The 22,168-nt window shown below is 53.6% G+C and overlaps 1 protein-coding gene across 2 annotated transcripts in view; it reads right to left on the bottom strand.

Annotated features, from left to right (window-relative positions):
• Positions 1 to 7,616: 7,616 nt before the first annotated feature.
• LOC140384906 (uncharacterized oxidoreductase YjmC-like) overlaps positions 7,617 to 22,168 on the bottom strand; it is a 108,736-nt gene continuing 94,184 nt past the window's right edge. For both annotated transcript variants that reach the window (XM_072466822.1, XM_072466821.1), the window contains exons 9-11: positions 20,908 to 21,003; positions 9,360 to 9,470; positions 7,617 to 8,172 (exon numbers count right to left, since the gene is read on the bottom strand). In XM_072466822.1, coding sequence (XP_072322923.1) covers positions 8,110 to 8,172; positions 9,360 to 9,470; positions 20,908 to 21,003 — 270 coding nt within the window. In that variant the 3' untranslated portion in view covers positions 7,617 to 8,109. The remainder of the gene's footprint in view (positions 8,173 to 9,359; positions 9,471 to 20,907; positions 21,004 to 22,168) is intronic.

Raw genomic sequence — 22,168 nt, 5'->3', positions numbered from 1 at the left:
CCCGTCACTCACTGACCCCTCACTCACTGACCCGTCACTCACTGACCCGTCACTCACTGACCCTCACTCACTGACCCGTCACTCACTGACCCTCACTCACTGACCCGTCACTCACTGACCCGTCACCCACTGACCCTCACTCACTGACCCTCACTCACTGACCCGTCACTCACTGACCCTCACTCACTGACCCTCACTCACTGACCCGTCACTCACTGACCCCTCACTCACTGACCCGTCACTCACTGACCCGTCACTCACTGACCCTCACTCACTGACCCTCACTCACTGACCCTCACCCACTGACCCTCACTCACTGACCCGTCACTCACTGACCCTCACTCACTGACCCACATTCATTGCTCTGTCACTCACTGACCTTTAGTCACCGATCTCCACTCACTCTTACCACACCGTTCCCTCACTCACTATCCCCTCACTCACTGGCTCCCTCATTCTTTAACCCCCACTTTGACCACTCAGTCACTCTCCCTTCACTCATTGACCCCCTCGCTCTATCACCCACTCTCTCTATCCTCTCCCCCTCACTCTCTGTACCCCCTCCCCTCTCATCCCCCTCTCACTCTCTGCCTCTCCCACACTCCGGGCTCCCGCGTTGTTTTGCAGTCACTCACCGCGATTGTCAACTTCTCCTTGGCGGGTTTGGCCACGATCCCCGCCCTGGGAATGAGCTGCCGCCGGCTGTCGGCGATCAGGAAGCGGAGCCCCCGGGACAGGGGGCGGCTCAGTCCCTGCATCTCCCTCCAACAAGCGCACGTCTGCCCGCCAAGCGGTCCGGGTCCGGCTGCAGCACTGACAGCTGGACAAGTGGAGCCACTGGGTGGGTGCAGAATAGGCAGCAAGACCACTGGGAGTGACCCATCCACTGGGAATCACCACTGGATACAGCCACCTCACTGGGAGTAAACCCTCTTCCTGGGAATAAACTCCACTCACTGGGAATAATCCCCGAATTGAAAATATCAACCTCATTGGTTAAAAACAACGTTCACGAGAATTGCCTCCAAACTGGGGGTAAACACCTCATTGGGGATATAAACATCACCGGGAGTAAACTCCCCTTCCCGCGCACAACAGAATCTCCTCACTGAGAATAAAGCGCCCTCACTGGGAATGACAACGCTCACAGGGAGTTCTCATAGTCCGAAAGACAATGAAGTATTTTTACAAGCTACTGTTGTAATGTCGGAAATGGGGCAGGATATTAGTGCACAGCAAGATCCCAGAAGAGCAAAGCGTTAAATAACTTCTTTGTGTTTTATCAGTGCTCATTGAGTACCCCCTCAGTGCTGTCCCTGTAGTAGCACAGTGGTTAGCACTGTTGCTTCACAGCGCCAGGGTCCCAGGTTCAATTCCCAGCTTGGGTCTGTGCGAGTCTGCACGTTCTTCCCGTGTCTGCGTGGGTTTCCTCCAGGTGCTCCGTTTTTTCCCCACAAGTCCCGAAAGATGTGCTTGTTAGGTGAATTGGACATTCTGAATTCTGCCTCAGTGTACCCGAACAGACGCCCGGAATGTGGCAACTGATGCACGATCAATTGCACAAAGACGAGAGTTGAATACAACTGAGCCTTTATTACACTAAGATGTGTGGCCTCCTATAGCAGCTGATGAAATGGCTGCTGTATGGGGAGCACACATATTTATACTCCGCCTACAGGGCGGAGTCAGCAGGCAGGGACTACCCCCGTACCTGTAGTAGAGGGCCTTACCACACATCTCCTAATATATATAACAGTGGTGATTACCACAGCGACTAGGGGATTTTCACAGTAACTTCATTACGGTGTTAATGTAAGACTACTTGTGACACTAATAAAGATTATAAAAACAGAGCAGTGCTCTCCAGGGTCTCCCTTCGGACAGTGCAGTGCTCCTTCAATACTACCCTTCTGACAGTGTAGGATTCCCTTGGTACAGCCCCTCCAAAAGTGCAGTCTCAGTATGTCCCCTCTGACAGTGTAATAATCCTTCAGTTGTGCTTCTCTGACAATGTAGCATTCCCTCAATACTGCCCCACCCACAGTGCAGCAGTCCCTCAGTACTGCACCTCTGCCAGTTCAGTGTTCCCTCTTGACAGCCCATCTGAGAATGATGTACTGTACTACCTCATTATTTTCCTCTAACAATAAAGTACTTCCTCTACAGATCCTCCAACAGTGCAAGGCAACTGAGTACGTCCCCCCCGACAGTGCAGCACTCCCTCAGTCCAGCCTCTCTAAGAGTGCAGGGCACTGTCCATACTGCCCCTCTGACAGTGCAGCACTCCCTCAGTACTGACCCTCTGACAGTGCAGCACTCTCTCAGTGCTGACCTCTACTCCTTTGGGACTGTCACCGACAGTATCAATTTTGTGCTGAATGATGCACGATCAATTGTACAAAGACTAATGTTGGGTACAACTGTGGCTTTATTACAGTCAGATGTGTGGCCTCCTGCTGCAGCTGGCGAAATGGCAGGGCACTGGAGGTCATACATATTTATACAGTTCTCCATGGCCGAAGCTGGCCGGCAGGAGCTACCGGCGAACCTGTAGTGCAGTTCCTACCTTACATCTCCTATTACAGTGGTTCACCACATTCACCCCCTGTTAAAAATGAGTCCGGCGGGGGTGACGTGAAACTATATACAATTACTGCAATTATGTACAGTGGTAGGGAAAGAAAAGTCCATGTTGACGGTCAGGAGTCCGTCAAAGGTTCAGCCGGTCCGGTGCTTTGGTTCTTCGTTGGGAGTGGCGTAACGGTGGCGGCGAAGTCGGTGCTGGTGGTGGTGGAGGTGGCACCGATGGCGGTGGTGGCGGTGCTGATGCTGGCCAGTCATCGGGGAACTCCGGGAGCATGCCAAAGTCCTCTTCGTCCTCTTGTGCGGAAAAGGGGAGGGGGGGGCTGGTCTGGTGGGGTCAATATTGGTGGCGCGGTGGGAGGTGGGGGGGGGGCATTGGTGGGGGGGGGGGGTGTTGGGGTGGAACCTGACAGTGCCAGGTCTCTGAGTGAGACAGTATCTTGGCGGCCGTCGGGGAACTCAACGTAGGCATATTGAGGGTTAGCGTGGAGCAGGTGAACCCTGTCCACCAAGGGTTCCACCTTGTGGAGTCGGACAAGCCTACGGAGAAGGACCGGTCCTGGAGCAGCAAGCCAAGTCGGGAGCGACACCCCGGATGTGGTCTTCGTGGGGAAGGTAAAAGCACGTTCATGGGGTGTGTTATTAGTGGCGGTGCACAATAGTGACTGGATGGAGTGCAGAGCGTCAGGGAGGATCTCCTGCCAGCGAGCGGCTGGAGGTTCCTGGACCGTAGGGCCAGCTGGACGGCCTTCCAAACCGTCCCATTCTCCCGTTCTACTTGCCCGTTTCCCCGGGGGTTGTAGCTGGTCGTCCTGCTGGAGGCTATACCCCTGCTGAGCAGCAACTGACGCAGCTCATCGCTCATGAATGAGGATCACCTGTCCCTGTGGATGTAGGTGGCGAAACCGAACAGAGCGAAGATGGTGCTGAGGGCCTTGATGACGGTGGCAGACGTCATATCGGGGCATGGGATGGCAAAGGGGAATCCGGAGTACTCATCAACCACACTGAGAATGTACATGTTACGGTCGGTGGAGGGGAAGGGCACTTTGAAATCCACGCTGAGGCGTTCAAAGGGGCGGGAAGCCTTCACCAGGCATGCACGGTCCGGCCGGTAGAAGTGCAACTTGCACTCCGCACAGACCTGGCAGTCTCTGGTGACTGTCCTTACTTCCTCGACGGAGTAGGGCAGATTTGAGCTTTGACTAGATGGTACAATCGAGTGACCCCCCGGGTGACAAAGGCTGTCGTGTAGGGCCCGGAGTTGGTCCACTTGTGCGCTGGCACATGTACCTCGGGAGAGGGCGTCTGGGGGCTCGTTGAGTTTACCGGGGCGATACAAGATCTCGTAATTATAGGTGGAGAGCTCGATTCTCCACCGCAAGATTTTATCATTGTTGATCTTGCCCCGCTGTGTGTTATTGAACATGAAGGCTACCGACTGTTGGTCAGTGAGGAGGGTGAATCTCTTACCGGCCAGGTAATGCCTCCAATGCCACACCGCTACAACGATAGCTTGGGCCTCCTTCTCAACGGATGAGTGTCGAATTTCAGAGGCATGAAGGGTGCGGGAAAAGAATGCCACGGGCCTGCCTGCCTGGTTTAGAGTGGCGGCAAGGGCGACGTCTGAAGCGTCGCTTTCTACTTGGAAAGGCAGTGACTCGTCCACTGTGCGCATCCCGGCCTTGGCGATGTCTGCTCTGATGCGGGCGAAAGCGTGTTGTGCCTCGGCCGCGAGGGGGAATTGGGTGGACTGAATGAGTGGGCGGGCCTCGTCCGCATAGTTTGGGGCCCACTGAGCGTAGTAGGAAAAGAACCCCAGGCAGCGTTTGAGGGCCTTGGGGCAGTGGAGGAGGGGAAGTTCCATGAGGGGGCGCATGCGGTCGGGGTCGGGCCCGAGAAGTCCGTTTTGGACTACATAGCCGAGAATGGCTAACCGGGTCGTGCTGAACACACACTTCTCTTTGTTATAGGTCAGGTTGAGAAGAGTGGCAGTGCGGAGGAATTTATTGAGGTTGGCATCGTGGTCCTGCTGGTCATGGCCGCAGATGGTGACATTATCTAAGTACGGAAAGGTGGCCCGCAAACCGTACTGGTCGACCATTCGGTCCAACTCTCTTTGGAAGACCGAGACCCATTTGTAACACCGAAAGGGACTCGAAGGAAGTGGTAGAGGCGACCGTCCGCCTCGAAGGCAGTGTATAGACGGTCCGACTTCTGGATGGGGAGCTGGTGGTAGGCGGATTTCAGGTCAATTGTTGAGAAGACCCGGTACTGCGCAATCTGATTGACCATATTGACGGGAGGGGGTACGCGTCGAGCTTAGTGTACCGATTGATGGTCTGGCTGTAGTCCACGACCATCCTGTGTTTCTCCCCAGTTTTAACCACTACCACTTGGGCTCTCCAGGGGCTGTTGCTGGCCTCGATAATACCCTCCTTAAGCAGCCACTGGACTTCGGACCTGATGAAGGTCTTGTCCTGGGTGCTGTACCGTCTGCTCCTAGTGGCAACGGGCTTGCAATCTACAGTTAGTTTGGCAAAAAGGGAGGGGGGATCGACCTTGAGGGTCGCGAGGCCGCAAATGGTAAGGGGGGGTAAGGGCCCGCCGAATTTGAGGGTGAGGCTCTGGAGGTTGCACTGGAAGTCCAGGCCCAACAGGAGTGCAGCGTAGAGATTAGGAAGGACATAGAGGCGGAAGTTACTAAATTCTACGCCCTGGACCGTGAGGGTGACTGTACAAAAGCCTCGGATCGGGACGGAGTGGGATCCGGAGGCTAGGGAGATCCTTTGATTGGCAGGGTGGACCGTGAGGGAGCAGCGCCTTACCGTATCTGGGTGAACAAAGCTTTTGGTGCTCCCGGAGTCCAGCAGGCACAAGGTCGCGTGGCCGTTGATTTTAACCGTCGCGACGCGGTGGCCAGGTTGTGCGAGCGAGATTGGTCCAGCGTCATCGAAGCGAGCTGCGGGTATCCATTGGATGCTTCGGGTGGCGAGCGTGTGCGGTTCCGATGTCGGGATGTCCGGAGACCCTGTGGGGGACAGGATGGCGGCGCCCATGGTGCGCACATTGTGGTGTCGGGACAAGATGGCGGCACCCATGGTGCGCACATTGCGGGGTCGGGACAAGATGGCGGCACCCATGGTGCGCACATTGCGGGGTCGGGACAAGATGGCGGCACCCATGGTGCGCACATTGTGGTGTCGGGACAAGATGGCGGCACCCATGGTGCGCACATAGCGGGGTCGTGCCAAGATGGCGGCACCCATGGTGCGCACATTGCGGGGTCGGGACAAGATGGCGGCACCCATGGTGCGCACATTGCGGGGTCGGGACAAGATGGCGGCCCCCATTGGTCGCACATGGACCCGGGAGGAGAAGATGGCGGCTCCCATTGTGCGTCTGGCGTGGGGGAGGGGGCGATAGCGGGCGCGATCGCAGCGACTGCGCGGGACTGGCACACAGCCGCGAAGTGGCCATTTTTACTGCAGGCTTTACAAACTGCAGTGCGGGCCAGGCAGTGTTGGCTGGGGTGCTTCTGCTGACCGCAGAAGTAGCAGCGGGGACCCCCGGGGTGCGCGGATCGGCATGCGGCGCAGGTGTATTGGGAAGGCAGGGCCCCGGCTGAGGAGGTCGTCGGCGGGGTCCAGGAGGGGTAGGAAGGAGTAGAAGGGTGGGCAGCGCGGCGGGAGAGGTACGATTGTACGTTACGGGATGCGACCGTCATGGAGAGCGCCAAGGTTTTCATCTCCGCCAGTTCGAGCGTGGCCCCTTCCAGTAATCGTTCTCGGATGCGACGCAATCCCCGTCACAAAGGCATCGCGCATGAGGAGATTTGAGTGTTCGGCGGCCGTGATGGCCTGAGTCACAGCCCCGGACCAGTGGGATTAGGGCCCGCCAGAAGTCTTCGATGGACTCACCGGGTAGTTGCGAGTGGGTGATGAGTACATGCCTGGCGAAGAGCGTGTTCGTCTTCTGCGCGTAGTGTTCTTTGAGGAGTTCTATTGCTTTTGTGTAATTCGTGGCGTCTTGGATCAACGGGAACACGCTGGGGCTCAGTCTGGAGTACAGGACGTTTATCTTCTGAGCCTCCGTTGGCGCGGGGTCCGCCGCGTTGCTGTAAGCCTCGAAACATGCTAGCCAGTGATTAAAGTCCTTCCTGGCGCCGGGCGAGTGCAGATCCAGCTGCAGGCGATCGGGCTTAATTCTGATATCCATTCTGTGGAAAATCTGACTGTAATAAATTGATGCACGATCAATTGCACAAAGACTGTTGGGTACAACTGTGGCTTTATTACAGTCCGATGCGAGGCCTCCTGCTGCAGCTGGTGAAATGTCAGGGCACTGGAGGTCATTCATATTTATACAGTTCTCCGTGGACGGAGCCAGCCGGCAGGAGCTACCGGCGAACCTGTAGTGCAGGTCCTACCTTACACCTCCTGTTACAGTGGTTCACCACACTGAACACTCTGGATGGGGCTTGAACTGATATGGGGCGGGATTCTCCACTTGCCGACACCGATTTTGTAATCGGCGATCGGGTGGAGAATCCCTTTTTACGACCGAATCGGGGGCGGCACCTGATTTTGGATGCCCCTCCCTCTCCAAAATGGCGTCATCAGGGAGTACACCCCACGCCGTTGGGACGGCTTCAGGACATTAACTGTAGGCCCTCCCCCAATGCGCCACCCCCACTGGGCCATGATCCCGACGGCACGGGGCACGTGTGCTCTCAGTTTTTGGGAAACTGCGTGGCGGCTGCGGACTGTGTCCAGTGCGCATGTGCGGCCACGGAACCGGCAATTCTCCGGCCGTTTATGTCGTGAAGGCCGTGTGTTTTACGTGGTGCGACTGCTAGCCACTCACTGGTCAGAGGGTCGGTGCTCGAGCCTTGCCGATTTTTCATAGTAGAACCAGACACTTCCTCCGGACTTAGCCCCACAATCGGAGAATCCAGCCCACAATCTTTGATCCCAGAGGTGAAAGTGCTACCTACTGAGCTGAAGAATCTTCCTTCAGTGAAGCAAGAGCAGTTAATGGCTACAAGCAAAAGCCTTTATTGAAAACGTAGATTTATTAATTTCACCGTAATGTTATAAATCCCCAGTCCCAGAATAAAATACAGCCATGAAGATGATTCACATTCAAATATTGCCACAGCTCTAAATACCAATTAAGCCCCAAACATCTGCTGTTTCCATTTATTCACATGCTGGAGCCACCCAAGTGTGGGCTCAGGCTAGAGGGCATCTCACTCCTAAACTCCACTCACCTCATGCACACACTCTCACAAGGGATAACTGAGAACATTGAAGATTCCTTTGTTTCTCCCTGGTGTCTTGCGTAGCAGAATATTTTAATGTATGAACCACCTTAATCCCTACAAGTTAAAATAATATCACCACCTAATTTAAATTGCAACATTGAACTTTGAGCTGAAATGCAAACTGTATAATCCTGAAGCGTTGTGCGTGTCCTGAACCCACTCTTGACAATTGGCGCCATGCAGCTTCCAGAACCGAGTGCTCAGGGGTCGATTGTGCGATTAGTTGGGAGCAGGTCGACTCCAAGCTCCTTTGCAACAGAGTTCTAAAGAAATGAATGTTAGTACCAGGAAAAGAAGGGGATTAAAACAACGGAACCACAATACTGGACTTTGAAGGATGAAGTTGTGACAAACATCAACTGAACCAAAACTCAACACACGATAGTCGCTGATCTGTCGCAGTTAATGCGACCCTGTCATATACAGGCCCTGTCAACACAGACGCTGTCACATACAGGCCCTGTCACATGCATGCTCTGTCATATGCAAGCCCTGTCACATACAGGTTCTATTATACACAGGCCCTGTCACATGTGGGTCCTGTCACACACAGGCCCTGTCATACATGTCCTGTCATATACAGGCCCGGTCATATGTGGGTCCTGTTACACGCAGGTCCTGTCACAAGTGGGCCATGTTCATATAGGCCTTGTCATACATGGTCTCTGTCACACACTATCCCCATTAAACACTGTTCCCATCACACACAGACCCCACACACAGGCCCATGTTTCACAGGGCCTGTGGATGGCGTGTGATGGGGACCGTGTCACATATGGGCCCTGTCACATCCAGATCCATCATACAAAGCCGTCTCATACATGGTTCATATCATACACGGGCAATGCCCATGTGGACCCTGTCACACACCTTCCTTGTCACACATTATCCCCATCACATCTGTGTTCTAACTAAACCTGTCCTATTATAATTGGACCCTGTTACCCATGTGTCCAGTCACACCTGGGTCTCATCACATGCGGGTGCTGTCACAAGGAAGCTCTATTATACATATGCCCCATTGCACACTTTTCCAATCACACACAGGCCCTAACGCATGCGGACTGTGTCACACCCAGTGCCCTGTCATAAACTTGTTCTTTCACATGCAGATCATATCACACGCAGGGTCTATCACACGTGGGCCCTGCCACATGCGAACTGACTATATTACACCTGTAATTTCCTTCTTCAGCATTAGTTCTCTTGATTTATCCATGGCATTCTGGAACCTGTAACTCGCTCTTATTTTTACAGTCATTGCTACAACTATGCAATCTCTTTATTTTAGAGCTTCTCTTTGTTATTCCACAGTCCTGAGCAAATGTCCCTCCCTCACCACCCTCCAGCCTGCCCTGGGGCCCCCACTAAATCACCCCTTGTCTTTCTAATTCGGCACTCCAGCTTTTTACTGAGTGACAGAGCATCTGAACTGTGGCTGGACTCTCACCATGTGATCGACGACATTGACGTGATAGGGGATGGCACCGTGATGGTCACATTCTGCGATATGAAGGGCCTCTGGGTCTCCAGGGATCAGCACAGGAAGGCTAGGGTCACTCTGTATGGATTGAAGCACATTGTCCTGGTGAGTTTAATGTAAACGGAGACATAATCACCCTGTGGTAGTCACCACTGATGTATTATACTGTAGATATATGGGTTTTACGGTAAGGCCCCTGTACTACAGGTACGGGGGTAGATCCCTGCCTGCTGCCTCGGCCCAGTAGGTGGAGTATAAATATGTGTGCTCTCCGAACAGCAGCCATTTCGTCAGCTGCTGTAGGAGGCCTCACATCTCTGTGTAACGCAGTACGAAGTCTTACAACACCAGGTTAAAGTCCAACAGGTTTGTTTCGATGTCACTAGCTTTCGGAGCGTTGCTCCTTCCTCAGGTGAATGAAGAGGTATGTTCCAGAAACACATATATAGACAAATTCAAAGATGCCAAACAATGCTTGGAATGCGACCATTAGCAGGTGATTAAATCTTTACAGATCCAGAGATGGGGTAACCCCAGGTTAAAGAGGTGTGAATTGTCTCAAGCCAGGACAGTTGGTAGGATTTCGCAGGCCAGATGGTGGGGGATGAATGTAATGTGACATGAATCCCAGGTCCCGGTTGAGGCCGCACTCATGTGTGCGGAACTTGGCTATAAGTTTCTGCTCTGCGATTCTGCGTTGTTGCGTTTCCTGAAGGCCGCCTTGGAGAACGCTTACCCGGAGATCAGAGGCTGAATGCCCTTGACTGCTGAAGTGTTCTCCGACTGGAAGGGAACATTCTGGGATTCATGTCACATTCCATTCATCCCCCACCATCTGGCCTGCGAAATCCTACCAACTGTCCTGGCTTGATACAATTCACACCTCTTTAACCTGGGGTTACCCCATCTCTGGGTCTGTAAAGATTTAATCACCTGCTAATGGTCGCATTCCAAGCATTGTTTGGCATCTTTGAATTTGTCTATATATGTGTTTCTGGAACATACCTCTTCATTCACCTGAGGAAGGAGCAGCGCTCCGAAAGCTAGTGACATCGAAACAAACCTGTTGGACTTTAACCTGGTGTTGTAAGACTTCGTACTGTGCTCACCCCAGTCCAACGCCGGCATCTCCACATCATCTCTGTGTAATAAAGCCTTGATTACTCTCTACTCTCGTCTCGTCGTAATTGAGAGTGCATCAATTTATTACACAGAGATTTTACAAAGATGGATCTCCGCATCAAGCCGGATCGCCTGCAGCTGCATCCTCAAGCAGACAACGCCAAAAATGACTTTGAACATTGGCTAGCCTGTTTTGAAGCTTACATCGGGTCTGCACCAGACCCAATCCCAGAAGCACAGAAGCTCCAGATTCTGTACACGTGGCTGAGCTCCAACATTTGTCCCCTTGTCCGGACGCGCCGACCTACGCAGAAGCCATGGCGCTATTGAAGGAACATTACACTGCAGACCAACAAAATCTATGCCAGGCATCTCCTATCCACACGGCGCCAACCTCCCAGTGAGTCTGTGGAAGATTTCTGGCGTGCCCTGCTCGCCCTAGTGAGAGACACTGACTGCCAGGCCATTTCGGCCACTGAACGCTCAAACCTGCTGATGAGAGACGCGTTCGTTAGGGGCATAGGGTCTGACTATATTCGCCAGCGCCTCTTAGAAGGGGCCACGCTTGACCTCGCAGCGACCAAAAAAACTAGCCCTCTCGCTTACGGTCACATCACGCAACGTTCAGGCCTATGCCCCCCCCTGTGCATCATGGACCCCGCCGACGGCCACCCCATCATGGACCCCATCAGCGACAGCCCCCAGCCAACCCCACGCCTGTACCGCGCGGCAGCCAACCAACCCCGGGGAACCAAATGCTACTTCTGTGGACAGTCAAAACATCCCCGGCAGCGCTGCCCGGCGCAGAGCGCCCTCTTCAAGGCCTGTGGCAAGAAGGGACATTTCGCTGCAGTGTGCTAGGCCTGCTCAATCGCTGTTATTGTACCAGCAACCCCCACGTGCGGCCAGTGGGCGCCGCCATCTTCCCCTCCTCGGACCGCGTGCGGCCTGTGGGTGCCGCCATCTTGCTCTACTCACAACACGTGCAGCCCAGGGCCGCGCCATTTTGCCTGCCTCAGAACCAATGGGCGCCGCCACCTTGCCTTCTCCAGGACACGTGTGGCCCGTGGGTGCTGCCATCTTACCCGCCTCAGGACCCATGGCCATCGGGCACCTCATCAGGCCGCTCATCGCCTGCAACCGCCGACGACCAGCCGCGACTCGCCTCGGTCACGATTGACCAGTCTCGACCGCACAACCTCGCGACCGCTTCGACAAAGGTGAACGTTGACGGGCACGAGATATCCTGCCTTCTGGACTCCGGGAACACTGAGAGCTTCATCCACCCCGATACGGTAAGGCGCTGCTCCCTCGCGGTAGACCCCGCTAACCAGAGAATCTCCTATGCCTCCGGATCCCACTCCGTGGCGATCCGGGGGTACTGCATCGCCACCCTCACCGTCCGGGCGTGGAGTTCAGCGGCTTCCGCCTCTACGTCCTCCCTAACCTCTGCGCTGCCTTGCTACTTGGCCTGGACTTCCATTGCAACCTCCAGAGCCTAACTCTGAAATTTGATGGACCCTTACCACCCCTTACCGTTTGCGACCTCGCGATCCGCCTTCCCTTTGTGCAAACCTCACCCGAGTTTGCAAACCAGGAGCAGCCGGTACAGCGCCCAGGACAGGACCTTCATCAGGTCTGAGGTGCAGCGGCTGCTGCGGGAAGGTATCATCGAGGCCAGCAACAGCCCCTGGAGAGCCCAAGTGGTAGTGGTGAAAACCGGGGAGAAAAACATGATGGTCGTTGACTACAGTCAGACCATCAACCGGTACACGCAGCTCGACGTGTACCCCCTCCCACGCATTTCTGATATGGTCAATCAGATTGCACAGTATCGGGTCTTCTCGACAGTGGACCTGAAATCTGCCTATCACCAGCTCCCCATCCGTAAGGCGGACCGCCCATACACTGCATTCGAGGCAGACAGCCGCCTTTACCACCTTCTTAGGGTTCCCCTCGGCGTCACCAACGGGGTCTCGGTCTTCCAACGGGAGATGGACCGAATGGTTGACTGGTACGGACTGCGGGCCACCTTCCCGTACCTGGACAACGTCACCATCTAAGGCCACGACCAGCAGGACCACGACGCTAACCTTTCCAAATTTCTCCACACCGCCACTCTCCTCAACCTCAAGTATAACAAGGAGAAGTGCGTGTTCAGCACAAAGCAATTGGCCATCCTCGGCTATGTGGTCCAGAACGGAGTTTTGGGACCCGACCCTGATCGCATGTGCCCCCTCATGGAATTCCCCCTCCCCCACTGCCCCAAGGCCCTCAAACGATGCCTGGGGTTCTTTTCGTATTACGCCCAGTGGGTCCCAAACTATGGGGACAAGGCCCGCCCACTCATTCAATCCACCGTTTTCCCACTGACGGCCGAGGCTCACCAGGCCTTCGATCGTATCAAGGCCAACATCGCCAAGGCCGCGATGCACGCAGTCGACGAGACGCTCCCCTTCCAAGTCGAGAGCGATGCATCAGACGTCGCTCTGGCTGCCACCCTCAACCAGGCAGGCAGGCCCGTGGCATTCTTTTCCCGCACCCTCCATGCCTCTGAAATTCGGCACTCCTTCGAAAAGGAGGCCCAAGCCATCGTTGAAGCTGTGCGGCATTGGAGGCATTACCTGGCCGGCAGGAGATTCACTCTCCTCACTGACCAATGGTCGGTTGCCTTCATGTTTAATAACACACAGCGGGGCAAGATCAAAAACGATAAAATCTTGAGGTGGAGGATCGAGCTCTCCACCTACAACTACGAGATTTTGTATCACCCCGGTAAGCTCAACGAGCCCCCCGATGCCCTATCCCGAGGTACATGTGCCAGCGCACAAGTAGACCGACTCCGGACCCTGCACGACAATCTCTGTCACCCAGGAGTCACCCATTTTTACCACTTCATTAAGGCCCGCAAACTGCCCTACTCCATCGAGGGAGTCAGGGCGATCACCAGAGGATGTCAGGTCTGCGCGGAGTGTAAACCGCACGTCTACCAGCCAGACTGTGCGTGCCTGGTGAAGGCCTCCCGCCCCTTTGAACGCCTCAGCGTGGATTTCAAAGAGCCCCTCCCCTCCACCGACTGCAACATGTACTTCCGCAGTGTGGTCGATGAATATTCCCGATTCCCCTTTGCCGTCCCATGCCCCGACATGACGTCTGCCACCGTCATCAAAGCCCTCAACACCATCTTCGCTCTGTTCGGTTTCCCCGCCTACGTCCACAGCGACCGGGGATCCTCATTTATGTGCGATGAGCTGCGCCAGTTCCTGCTCAACAGGGGCATTGCCTCGAGCAGCACGACCAGCTACAACCCCAGGGGAAAAGGGCAGGTGGAGCGGGAGAATGGGACGGTCTGGAGGGCCGTCCAGCTGGCCCTACGGTCCAGAAATCTCCTGGCCTCCCGCTGGCAGGAGGTCCTCCCTGACGCACTCCACTCCATTCGGTCGCTCCTGTGCACCGCGACTAACGACATCCCCCATGAACGTCTCTTTGCCTTCCCCAGGAAGTCCACCAACGTGGCTGGCAGCACCAGGACCCGTTCTCCTCCGTAGACACGTGCGACTCCACAAGGCGGATCGGTTGGTTGAGAGGGTACAGCTACTCCACGCCAACCTGCAGTACGCTTACGTTGCGTACCCCAACGGCCGCCATGACACAGTCTCCCTCAGGGGCTGGTTCCAACCCCCCCCAACCCCCTGCCCCGGTGCCACCCTCCCTTCCCCCGGCACACCCCACCGCAGCCCCCGTTCCAGGACAATCCGTCCTCCCCTTGCTCCCACCCGGGGATGAAGAGGATTTCGACACGCTCCCGGAGTCACCGAGGACCAAGCTTACCTACTACAGGTATGGGGGTAGATCCCTGCCCGCTGGCTCTACCCAGTAGGTGGAGTATAAATATGTGCACTCTCCGAACAGCAGCCATTTCGTCAGCTGCTGTAGGAGGCCACACATCTCTGTGTAATAAAGCCTCGATTACATTCTATTCTCGTCTCGTCATGATTGATAGCGCATCACACCCAAAGTTCATACTCAACATACCACAGATCAGCTGGCTAGGACAGAGGCTGCGATCAATCAGCGAAACGGTCAGGGTACACCAGCTGCTATCTCTCTGCCAGTAGACAGCCAACTTTGACAAGAATATTACACTGGTAGATTTTGCTTCATCTGACAACATGATTGTAATGTTTTAATGTATCATTCCTTTGTTATTTCCTAGTTTATTGTAAATCCAGTAGCGACTAACACAGAGTTTTACACAGATTGATTAATTGTAGTAGGAATAAAAAGGCTGCAATCCACCATCAGGGCTGGTGAATGAGCATTTAAACATTCACATGCTGATAGAGTTAGCATGGGCTTACATAAGGCTGGTTATATTTGATTAATCTTGTTGAAGTCACTTTAATAAGGACATGGGAAGTCCACACCAAATAAAATAAAGAACTTTGATTTACTTATAATTACGGTATATACACTTCCTACCGGGTCTCTCTCTGGTCAGTGCCTTACTGGCTGATCTTTTATACATTGCTAAATGGAATTCCCCCGCCCTTCAGCGGGGGAGCTCGTACTCCGCAAGAACCACAGGGAAGATAATCAATCCCGTCCCGTCTGGGGTCTTACATTCCTCCCACCCCCCGCTCCCACCCCGACCAAAGTGCAAAGATCCCCTCGGCGACTGATGAGAAGGAGAAGGAGAAGCAGGTGGAGGACGTCAGACTCTCTTTGGTTCCGGTAAACCGTCATGCACATTATGCGCTGGATCAGTGTATATCTCGCAGGGTAGCGTCGCCTGTGGCAGGAACGCCATGGTGGACGGTCAGCAGGAGGCGGCTGAACTGTGGATTCGGCATCTGAGACTTCAGACGTCTCCACCTCCATTTCTGAATCCTGAGATACAACATTGGGCATGTCGGCGCTGACACAGACTGGAGGCGTCACAGCGGGATGGTTCGGCAATGGAGTTGGAGGGTCCAGGACAGGTTTCATCTGAGGAACCTCACGAGGGACCAACCTCCGTGAGCAAATGTGATACAAATGAGTCGGATCAGTTGCTCCCAGACCCGAACTTGGTAAGACACTGGTGCCATTAGACGGACGACAATCCCAGAGAGCCAGTGAGCACTGTCACTGAAGTTATGACCAAACACCGCAGTGTCAGGTGAGAAGCATAGGAGAAGTTGAGGTCGAAGCGGACAATGTCCTTGCAAATGCTGATTTTGGCGCACTTTCGTGCTGATGTCTGGGAGAATCAAAGTCAGATACGAAGCTTACGAACCATGAGCATCTCAGCGGAAGCCATCCCAGTTACTGCGTGCCGCATGGTCCTGTACAAGAACATAAAACTTGCCAGCCTGGTGTCCATCGCCATGTTGAACCGCCTGCACATCCGTTTCTGCCAAGCCATTTTATGCCGGATGGTATGAGGCAGAGCGGACATGCTGAATCATGTTGCCTGTCATGAAAGTGCCAAATTCTTCACTCGTGAAAGAGGCCCCATTACGAGCACCTCTGGGATTCCATGGGTGGAAATAGAAATGTGCAAAGGCTCACCGGTCACCCGACAGGTGATCGTCACCATCTTCTGAACCTGCAGCCACTTGGAGTGGGCATTCACCATAATGAGAAACGTCAAACCCGGGAATGAACCGGCGAAATCCGTGTGCACGCGAACCCAAGGGCGTCCGGCTACTTCCAAGGGTGTAGGGATGACGCTGCAGGGAGCTTCTGGTGCTCTTGTCAGATGGAGCACTGTTGAGTCAACACCTTGATACCTGTGTCCAAACCCGGCCACCAGACGTAACTTCTCACCAGCACCTTCATTTTGGACTCCCCTGGGTGAGCTTTGACAAGCTCTTTCGACATGACATCTTGTTCCTTCACCGAGACAACAACCCTCGTGCCCCACAGGAGGATACCGTCTTCTACGGTCAGTTCCTCAAACGTAGAGGAGAAAGCCTTCAACTTCCCTGGTAGCCGTCGATGGAGGCACCGTATAGCACCAGATGCTGCACCTTGGCAAGGACGGGGTCGGTTTGCGTCCAGCCACGAATACACAAGGGGCACTGCCAAACAGTTCAGCTACATCTCAGCCTCATCCTTGGCATCGGTTTCTTCTGGGTCATCCAGATTCAAAGCCCGACCCCCGGGCTGGCACCTACTTTGGCTGGGGTGCCTGGAATGCTGGCCCCTCCTGTTGCCTGCAGGTACACCTAGACCGGTATCGACATGTCACACACGGGCCAGAATTGCCATCAGCCGAGTCTGGCGACGTCGCATGCACGGCGGCTGGCTCTTCACCCAGAGGCCGGAGTCGCTGTGGCGTTGGTCCGGGCCATGGGTGATGTGTTGGGTATGCTGGGTCTGCGTGGACTGCGTTTACCAGAGCAGTGAGAGAGACAGGCTACCAACGCTTGTAGAAGTACAACTCTATTTTATTTAGCTATGAGCTGTTAAACATACTTGCACTGTGGGTTGACCCGATGTTAGGTTGACTGGAGACCTGAGGCTAACCTGACCAGACTATACTGCTAGCACATGGTAGATGTTCACGTTACAGATCACGGGCTCTGGCTGTCTCAGAGGCTGCATCCCGAATGAGCGGGAAAACTAGTGCCTTCTGGCTATATAGTGGCCGTATCCTGTCTGGTGATTGGCTGCTGTGTGCGGTGTGTTGATTGGTCTTCCAGTGTGTCAGTCAGTGTCTGTCTCTGCACCATCATATACTTGTGTGTATATTATGACAATGGGGATATCATGTGAGGGGCAATGCCCCAAAACGTTAACCTCCATCCCTTGTTTCTCTTGAAGCAGCGGTCCGCGCTTTCTTCGGATAAGGAGATCTGCAGTGCCTGCTGAAAGGACAGGAGGATTTTGCCCAAAGGTTTTTTCTGATTTCCATATTACTTATATCGCAGACAAAATGATCATGGAACATATCATAGAATCATAGAATCCCTACAGTGCAGAAGGAGGCCATTTGGCCCATCGAGTCTGCACCAGCCCTTGAACAGAGCACCCTGCTTTAGGCTATGCCTCCACCCCATCCCTGTAACCCAGTAACCCCACCTAACCTTTTGGACTAAGGGGCAATTTTATCATGGCCAAACCACCTAACCTGCACATATTTGGACTGTGGGAGGAAACCGGAGCACTCATAGGAAACCCATGCAGACATAAGATGACGGTCTTGGATTGTTGGCACAGATTATCAATGCTCATATTAATGAACTGCCAGATAACCTGAAGAGAATGGATGAAACGGAGAAGAGAATCCTGACAGTCGTTAGTGCAGTTTCCTCGGTGGGGGCTCACCTTCAGTCCTTGGATTCTTCTTCTCCTTGTCCGTGGGGTTTCCGTGGGGGAAAATGCTTTAAGTTTTCTGGTGACGGTGAACGGTGCCTTTGACTTGGCTGGAGAGGAGTGAGGGACGTTGTGTTGCGAGTCTCGGCACGGTGGAAGAACCCTTGGTTTACTGGCTCTTGTATATGAGAGTGTGCTGATGGTGGTATCCTGTTTTTAAACAATTTATTCATTTTTTCCAAGAAAGAGGCAATTTAGCGTGGCCAATCCATCTACCTTGCACATCTGGGGGCGAAACCCACGCAAACATGGGGAGAATGTGCAAACCCCACACAGACAGTGACCCAGAGCCGGGATCGAACCTGGGATATCGACGCTGTGAGACAGCAGTGCTAACCCATGGTATCCTGTTTTTCCCCTTTTCCTGGGGTATTCTTTCAATGATTGGAGGTCTTGAGAGGCTGAGTTAGGTTCTAATAGGTTGTCTTTTACCCCATGAGGGATCTCGTATATAGTGTAGCTTTTTCTTTGTTGCCCTGTACAGGAGGGCGTGCACTGTAGTCCCATGTGCTCATGGCTTTATCCTATTATCCTGAGAGCCTCACTCTTTTTGGTATCCTTTTATCCTTTCTTTTTCCTTATATGAAAGAAACGGCCAACCTCAACGATAACAATGACTGATAATCTGAACCAATTGTATGAATATTGGTTGGTCTTCTCTGTATGTATATGTGGAATGATGATCACTCTGAACTGTACTAGGTTTTGGGGATTTGTTGCGTCTTGTGATTAAATGTAAAATACCCCCCTTGAACTAATGTATTTGCAAATTGTTTGGATTCATTTTTGCTTTGGGGTCATGCAATCATTAACTGGCTCCTGCAACGGTGCAGGCGGGTCTTAAATCTGAGAAAAATACGTTATAATGGGTCAAAGGTGCTCCTGGTATAATTAGAGTTGGGGAAGTATGTTTTGGTGGACGCTTGAACAGGGCCCAAAAATCCGCCCGGACTTCTCCATTGTCCACGTCTCACTGTGGCGTTCTTGCGGAGGGCAGGTGGAAGAACCCAGTCCATGATCCACGCCGGGCACCAAACAGATTGTGATGCAACCCATAGGCGAAATCGGGATCACATAAGCCTCATTTCAGTACAATCAACGAGAGCGTTCCCTATGTCCAATGGCCTCCCGTCATTCAGCGGTCTTCCCAGCAAGCGGTCACGCTGGCACCAATTAGTACTCCTTTTGAAAAACATGAACCTGGCGGAAGGGCTTCTGTGGGAAGCCAAGGAGGTAAGTAGCCATCTTTGCTCACAGGCAAAGAGCCCGGGCGTGCAGGGATTGTCACCCCAGTGCTCAGCAGGGAGTTGGGGGACCCTCCGCAGGTCGCAGATGTAGCCACCATGGGAGGGGGGAGCGCTGGGGGGACAATCGGGGGGCAATCACTCATGGTACCACCATGCCAACCCCTGGACCCCAACCCCATTCTGGGGGCAACCCTTGACCCTGCCCGCCTGCCCCACCGATCACCTATAACCCCTACCGACTGCTGAGGCCTCCGGCCGTGCGGCTGAGGGCTATTAATAATAGGGAATTGGCAATCGTGGTTAGGAGCGCATTTGACACATGCCAAGTGGATTCCCGTGGGTGGGTGGGCCATGTATCATGTGGGAGTCATTGCAATCGCACCTTGATGCCTGAACACTGCAGGAGGCAACACCACACCAGCGGCAACCAACATCCGAACACCCAGGGGATGGGACACAGTTCCGGGGACATGTCCACGGCTGGAGCTGGACGAGCACCACAGGGCCGGGGGGTGGGGGGGGGGGGCAACCTGTCCTATGGAGTGGTAACGGTGGCCATCAGCTCCCCTGAGTTCCACCAATCTGATGAGGCCGTGTTTTGCAATCAGCACACGGGACAGGATGGCATGGCTGTGCATGTGCCGCCGTCAAGCACGCTGGATCCCTCCAGCCCCAGAACCCCACAGGACTCCCTGCAGGGTCATTGAGTACCATGGGGTTCAGCTTGGGACAGAGGGGCAGCTAGTTCGAGCCCCGGCTGCCCCTGCATCATCTGGCTCTGCCAGCCCTGGCAGCTCCCCTTGGTCCGCACTATTGTGTCGACGCCCTCAGCGATGCTCCTCAGTGACTGGGCCATGCTCTGCAGTGCCTCAGCCATGCCCATTTGAGAGCGGGACATATCCCGCGGAATCTCATCAAGGTTGGCTTGGTGCTGGGTGACATCCCCCAGCGAGTCGGACACTCTGCCATGACCCTCAACCATGGCCGTCATCGACTGCACCATGCCTTGGATACCTTTACTCATGGTGCCAATGTCGTGCACCAGGTTATCCATTGCGGTCGCTATCCTAGCAGTGTTGGCCTCGATGCCACTCCTCCAAACGGCTATGGATCTGTTGGAGTGATGCTGGCATCTCCCTCTGAACATCCCGACCGCTCCCTATCATCTCCATCATCTCCGGGTAACCCACTTCCAGAGGCTCAGCTCTGCGGCATCCACCAGCATCCGCGTAGGTGACCGCTCCGTCCTCGGCCGCCCCCGTCACCTCCAGGGCACGACCCACGAAGGAGGTTAAGATTCTGATGTCCGGCACCCCTCCGCCAGTCTGGGCCCTCTCCTGTCGATTGTGGGAGAGTTTTTCCTGAGGAGTCACAGAGAGGGCATCGTTACCCACACGTGTGGTTCAGTAATGGGAGAGGGGGTGTGAAGACAGGTTTTGGGGGTTTTGGGGGCTCTGGGCCACTTGGAGAGATGGGGGGTGAATGCAACCTTGGGTGGGGGTATGGGGGGCGTTGGTGTCTACTCACTCGTGTTGCCCGGTGTAGGTCGTTGACCTTCTTCCTGCGCTGCTGGTCAATTCCCTTTGCCATACTGTGTGGGACTAACGGCTGCTGTCACCTCATCCTCAGCAGCACTGGCTGCCTTGTGTCTGCATGTGTCTCACCCCCACAACCCAAAGATGTGCAGGGTAGGTGGTTTGCCAAGCTAAATTGCCCCTTAATTTAAAAAATAGAATTGGATACTCTAAATTAATTTTTTTAAAAGCTATTTAAGTTATACTCACCGGTTCTAGTGTTCTGTGTATGTTCAGCAAGTCCGACATCCTTTTCTCAAAATTTGGAGCAAAGCATCCTGGATTAATGGCAAAGAAACACTGTCCCTGAAGGATAAGGAGAGTACAAGAGTTTGAGAGTTAGTGACTGCAGCCGTTATTGAACACAGCAATAGCCATTCCTATTTTCTTTACAAATGCATAGTAGGGAATTGCATAAATATTTCAAAAGTGGAAGTGCACTGGGCAGGTGCTGGGATTAAAACAGAGAGCACCAGGAGCCTCAAGCAGATACGTGCAGACAGACATACACACAGACACAGATACAAACATACACAGACATGTAGGCACACACACACTTCCTGGAAGAAGCTGATTAATGTTTTCAAAGAGAAACCGCATAGGCACTCGAGTGAAATAAACTTACAGGGTTTGATAGTGTGGGAGAAGGGAGCTGACGATATTGTTCTACAGAGGAAGTATAGAGTAGAGATAAAGGTGGCAATTTCAAGTTGGTGAATGGTGGAGTCCTGTAAGGATCAGTGCTGGAACCTCAGCTATTTGCAATCTGTATTAATGACTCAGATGAAGAGACAGAGTAATGTGTCAAAGTTTGCTGATGATACACAGCTATGTGGAAAGCTAAGCTGTGGGGAGGACACAGGGCGGCTGCACGGAGATATCGGCAGGTTAAGCGAGTGGAAAACAAGATAGTAGATGGAATACAATGAAGGAAAGCATGAAGTCATTTACTTTTGTAGCCACCTGGGATGGCCACTTACAACAAGAAACATGGACGTTCGCAAAGCCTAAAGGGAAATATGGCCAATGTAAGATTCAGGCAGGTACAGAGCCTGCATGTATATTCGTGAGCTGAGAATCCAGACAGCATCGAAACCCCCAACCGATTAGCATTTTAATGACCCATCTCCGTAAGACAAAGGACTGGTGCTCAGGTAACCGACACAATCCCAGACACATCGGCGCCCCTCCCTTTGCTCAGGAAGCATAAACAGCAAGGTCAATGACCACTTAGGACATGCCCAGCCATCAAGGCACCCGCCCTTTATTGGCTCAGATCGAAGGCAGTGATCGAGAACTGCCCAATTAATTGGGTCCAAACCTAAGGACCGCCCAAAAGAGCGCAAAACCCCCCAAGGATAAAGAGAGACACTGCCATGTGTTCGATCTCTTTTCGACCTGGCGCTCTCGCAACGTCTATCTCCAACTGCAGCACCACGACCAGAAGCAAGTCCAAGTTCAACATTCGCTC

The sequence above is a fragment of the Scyliorhinus torazame genome, chromosome 10 (assembly GCF_047496885.1).
Source record: "Scyliorhinus torazame isolate Kashiwa2021f chromosome 10, sScyTor2.1, whole genome shotgun sequence".
NCBI lineage: Eukaryota > Metazoa > Chordata > Chondrichthyes > Carcharhiniformes > Scyliorhinidae > Scyliorhinus > Scyliorhinus torazame.
Note: the sequence above shows the minus strand (reverse complement) of the source record. Positions and strands in the feature narration are given on the sequence as shown.